The following is a 4,852-nucleotide window of genomic DNA, read 5'->3' as shown; positions in this document are numbered from 1 at the left end:
GCTGAACCAGCAGGGGGCACTCACCTTCTTTGCACCAACCAATGATGCGTTTAACGCTTTGCCAAGGGCCGAACTCAACGTGCTGCTGCGTAAGTACAAAGGACACTGTATGAATCAAGTGAGTGAGAGTGTTTGAGTTCATCTCTGGGATACGTGATACAAAGAGAGCCCATAGTTTGATTCTCTGCTACAACTCCATGTTTGGCCAGAACACCATCAACACTTTCCATGACTCAGAACATCAGCAGCCCCTCTACCTTTTTGTCTTTTCAAATAAACTATCAGAGTCTGTTTACAAGACTTAGGACAATCATTCACACTCCACTTCATCATGTTGATCTAAGCTAGAAGCTGCTGAAGATTAATTCAGATACAAATGCGCACACACACAACCACACACACTCCGATGCGAGAGATCTCCTCTGTGTGCAGGTGATCCCTGGGAACTGCAGAATGTACTCAAGTATCACCTGGGCGAGGGCCTGTTGGTGAGCGGCGGAGTGGGATCTCATACAAGAGTCAAACCTTTGCAGGGAGAAAAACTGGAGCTGGGCGTGGTCAGTGAAATAACTATTTTGACTCAAAGTGCTCATATAACAGTGCTAACAGTGCCTCTGCTGTGTTTCAGAGGAACTACACCGTCTATGTCAACAGGGTCCCAGTGGCAGACGCAGACCTGATGGCAACCAACGGAGTCGTGCACGCAATGAACAAAATCATCACTCCCCTGCGTAAGTATCACGAACACCTGTAGCTGAAGAGCATTGAAGATTTATGTGTGAAACAATCTCTGTGTCTGTTCAGCCCCAAAGGTTGACAGAGAACAGGCAGATGGACCAGCACCCCCAAGGGTAAGACACAACGTCATACACAGTGAGAGAAAACAAAGGAGACATTAGAGGAGACAGTGAGACACAGAAAGAGTTTTAACAAGAGACAGCAAAACTCCTGAGTGGGTTTACATACGTAGGTGGGGAAACACTGATTCTGCTCAATTTTGTAATGAAAAAACTTTTTATACCCATCCACAGTTGAGGAAGAAGCACGACGTCAGACTTAGTTTTACAGGTCTTTAGCCCATATGTTTTTGGAGTGATCCTAGTAGACACCACAAAATATTTGTAGTAATTTATTTTTAGTCATTTTTTGATATTTTAGTTTAGGGAACAAACAAATTAGAAGTTGGAGGTTTGAACTCTGCTGGAACTGAACTGTAAACTAACTCTCTCTCTTTCTCTCTCACTCTCTCTGTCACAGATGCCAATTCGAACCTTCAAGAATGGTGAGTAGTCCCTACTGTTTGTTTTAAAGATCTTGACAGGTCATGGTTCTGACTGGTTGAGTGGTTTGTTTTTTTTCCAGACGATCTTTTCCAGAAGATCATCAGCAGCCGCACCAGCAGGACCATGTCCAGGGGTCAGTGAAATAATTGCCCCTACCCTCCAGTAGGTTGAAGGCGTAACCACCCCGCCCCCCCACCCCCCCGCACCAATGAGAGTCAAAGGTCACATGAGGCCAGGAAATTTCCACCAAGGAAATTGTGACAAAACAGAAGTTTGTTGAAGGATCTGAGGAAAAGTATTGTTCACTTTACTTTATAAATACTCTTTTTAAAAAAAGAAAAAGATAAGAAAAAAAAGTATTTGAATTTTGATCTGCAGCTGTCAAAGGCCTGAGGTCTTATAGCATGACCAACTGAGCTCTGAATATTTTTTAGGATTTTTTTCTTGGTTTTGTAAAATAAAATAAAATTACATTAAAAAATTGTGTTGAGTAATTTGAAACTCTTTGTTTGAAAGTCTGTGTGTGTGTGTTTCCAGTGTTATGAAAAATAAATGAGGACCAGGTGAAGTTAATAAAAGGAGCTGCCAAGACAACCATACATATTCACACAGAGAGAGAGGAAGAGGGGTTTCTCTTTACACTGGATATCTTAGAGTGACAGCAGGATACCATAAATTTAATTTTGTAGTAGCTTCAAAAGAAAAAATAAAGAGTAAATCGAAACTGAAAGATTCAAAGACAGGATACAATTTTGTAAAGGTTTATCCTAACAATCTGGAGCTTATTCAAGTGACTACAGCAATGAATGAATAAACTGTGTAATCAGATCCAGAAAATACGTCACAATTGTAGTTCGCAGACATCTGGTTTCAAAACTCATTCCCTCTTTAAAGCTTCAACAATTTGCAAATACAACAGACATTACGAAACTCAAGATTCTTTGATGTTTCCTACAACGGGGCTCCGAGGTTGTTTTTTTTTTGGGAAATTCACTCGTGCTACAAAACGAACACCCTCTTTTGTCCACGGGTTGGGTTTTGCAACACATGGCTAAATGATTTTCTTTAAAACAATTTATGATAATAATTAAGGGACTGGTTGCTGCCGGCTTCTAAAGAATCTTGTCACAAACGAGAGAGAGCGTGCGTGTACTCAGAGAAAAGTTCGTGGTTGTAGTATCCTGGCTCATGTTTGTTAGAAATGCAGCACCACGCCGCCCTCTAGCGGGTACAGTGAGCCTTCGCGGTCATGAGTGAGACAAATTCGCAAATTCTATTAAATTATCTGAAGAAGTAATAAATCATTTCAAGCGGACTCAGGTGACGCCTACTTATTTATGAATTAAGATAACACAGTTGTCCTCAGCAGTTGATCACATAAGTGAGACGTTTGTGTCGCCAATTAATGCAGATTGACCATTTTTACTGCCCCCTCTTGGTAAGGCAATAACATTACTAGACTATACGATGGAGCGGTATTTGCCGAACTGCATATTATGATAACATTGACATTAAAAGGCTACAATGTCATCAGTTTTCTAATTTATGAACCAGTGACACGACATGAAAGGTGAACAAACGAACATCAGAACGTTGTTTTACATGTAATAGAATGCGGTGCATTTTCGTTAAACAGTAAACAGTAAGAAAGAAAAAGCAGTTCTTTGTGGCGTTGTGAATGATAACATGTAACTTGTATTCGTATTCCTATGTGAAACTGAGGCTGGAAACATGCTGCGGAACCAAGTCTGGAGCAATTGTTTTTCCACAGTCCGATAGTACACATCCGTTTCTGGTGAGTCACTTTTATTTGTGTCCCCGCTGCCGACGCTATGTTTTCTGCGCTGCAAGACCGCGTGGGCCAGATTCTTTTACCAGGTGACGAGTTCTGCTCCGACACTGACGACACCATCTCTTTGTCGGAGCCAGTGAAGTCGGAGAAGCTGGTGTGTGGACCAGGTCTGAGGCGCAGCGGAGCCCGGTTACTGGTGTGTAAAAGTGGAGTCCTTCGTCACAAACCGCCCAACGTGTTCTGGATCGACTGTCAACAGCGCAGGGTAAGTCAAACCGCATTCTACTCATATATCCCGGTTCGTTGACTCGTATTCTAATGGAATAAATACGATATAATTCTAAAGCGAGTTTCTACTAGTGAAACGGCTTTAGCCAAATAACTGAACAAAGTTTGTCTTTAGAGTCAACCGATTGTCCTGTGCACAGTAATTGTATCTTAACAGGCGCCGTCTACTCTTGAATTTATTTATTTATTTACGGAGATGTGTGCTTCCTTTAACTAACTAGACACTCAGTTTAGAGTGGATGTCAACGTCACATCAACTTTAGTCCAGAGGGATAACGAATGAGGTTTGATGTTAATTAAGATATGTCATGTATGCATGTGCATCTACCTGTCCTCAGTATGTTCCAGCTAGAGGTGAGACCGTCATTGGCATCGTCACAGCAAAGTCTGGTGACGTCTTCAAGGTCGATGTTGGAGGAAGTGAACAAGCCTCACTCTCGTACCTTGCGTTCGAGGGTGCCACGAAAAGAAATAGACCCAATGTCCAGGTGAGGAAATAGAAGACAAGCTTCGTGCAAAATTTACCTCCATGCACAATCTTTTCGTGTTTATCTATAAACAAAAAAGAAAAGAAAAAGTAAAACAAAATTGCACACCACAACTGTTTATCTCTTTTAACAAAACGTGTAACATCATGTATAAATGTTATTATAAATGTTAATGACGTGTAAATGTTTGCTTTTGTTAAATATATTTCTGTGTGCAGGTGGGAGATCTACTCTTCGCTCAGTTCATTGTAGCCAACAAGGATATGGAGCCAGAGTTGGCATGTATCGACAGCTCGGGTCGAGCCAGTGGGATGGGCGTTTTCGGTGGAGGCGGGCTTCTCTTTAGGGTTTCCCTGGGACTCGTCAGGAGGTAACGCTGCTTCCCGTGCACCCACTGCTCCAACTTCCCAGAATTCAGAAACAAGCAGCCACCTTTGTTCTTTCCTCCCTCAGGCTACTGGCGCCTAACAGTGACGTGCGTTCCGACCTGGAGCAGTTATTTCCCTGTGAGCTGGTGGTCGGGTTGAACGGCAGAGTGTGGGTGAAGGCAGCTAGTATACAGCAGACGCTTATTGTCGCAAATCTGCTGCAGAGCTCCGACGCCATGACAGCCACACAGAGGAGACAGCTGTTTGCCAAAGTCCAGCAGGGGGCGCTTTGATATCACCGCCATCACTAAGATTACAGCTGCGTTTTAGGATCCAGAGGAGAGCGCTGTGATATCGCATTGATGTTGCTGCTGTTTCATGTGGGTTTTTTGTTTGTTTGTTTGTTTTCCCACAATTTTCTAAGTTGACTATCATATGATATCATTAAACAAATAATAAACACAACATAATGTTCGTTTGTGTAATTATCCAAAAACCCTAATAAAGTTTTGATACTTTGCTAAATCTTTTTTAACTTCTTTTCCAAACCTGAAAGAAAAATTTAAATAAACTTTATTTTAGTCATCAAGAGACAAGCATGTTTGTTCTACAAAATTCATTCTTTGAGCAAAA

The 4,852-nt window shown here is 41.9% G+C and overlaps 2 protein-coding genes across 2 annotated transcripts in view; both read left to right on the top strand.

The window, feature by feature from the left end:
• The window catches only part of tgfbi (transforming growth factor, beta-induced), a 12,160-nt gene extending 10,395 nt beyond the window's left edge, over positions 1 to 1,765 (top strand). The window contains exons 12-17 of the mRNA XM_008326822.2: positions 1 to 89; positions 433 to 557; positions 629 to 731; positions 805 to 851; positions 1,258 to 1,282; positions 1,363 to 1,765. The exon at positions 1 to 89 is cut by the window's left edge and continues 39 nt beyond it. Coding sequence (XP_008325044.1) covers positions 1 to 89; positions 433 to 557; positions 629 to 731; positions 805 to 851; positions 1,258 to 1,282; positions 1,363 to 1,424 — 451 coding nt within the window. The 3' untranslated portion in view covers positions 1,425 to 1,765. The remainder of the gene's footprint in view (positions 90 to 432; positions 558 to 628; positions 732 to 804; positions 852 to 1,257; positions 1,283 to 1,362) is intronic.
• Positions 1,766 to 2,211: 446 nt separating this feature from the next.
• Positions 2,212 to 4,808, top strand: exosc3 (exosome component 3). Its single transcript, XM_008326821.3, has 4 exons — positions 2,212 to 3,340; positions 3,702 to 3,851; positions 4,070 to 4,221; positions 4,305 to 4,808. Exons 1-4 carry the CDS (start codon positions 3,116 to 3,118, stop codon positions 4,510 to 4,512), a joined length of 735 nt encoding a protein of 244 aa, XP_008325043.1. The 5' UTR covers positions 2,212 to 3,115; the 3' UTR covers positions 4,513 to 4,808.
• Positions 4,809 to 4,852: the final 44 nt, after the last annotated feature.

This window comes from Cynoglossus semilaevis, chromosome 15 (assembly GCF_000523025.1).
Source record: "Cynoglossus semilaevis isolate Cse_v1.0 chromosome 15, Cse_v1.0, whole genome shotgun sequence".
Lineage (NCBI taxonomy): Eukaryota > Metazoa > Chordata > Actinopteri > Pleuronectiformes > Cynoglossidae > Cynoglossus > Cynoglossus semilaevis.
The sequence above is the reverse complement of the archived record's forward strand: the minus strand, read 5'-3'. Positions and strand labels throughout refer to the sequence as shown.

Bases quoted from the DNA above. Each gene is read 5' to 3' on its own strand.
- exosc3 (XM_008326821.3), top strand. From the start codon at position 3,116: ATGTTTTCTGCGCTGCAAGACCGCGTGGGCCAGATTCTTTTACCAGGT. The intron at 3,852-4,069 runs GTGAGGAAATAG...TTCTGTGTGCAG, and splicing joins GAAATAGACCCAATGTCCAG to GTGGGAGATCTACTCTTCGC. The intron at 4,222-4,304 runs GTAACGCTGCTT...TTCCTCCCTCAG, and splicing joins TCCCTGGGACTCGTCAGGAG to GCTACTGGCGCCTAACAGTG.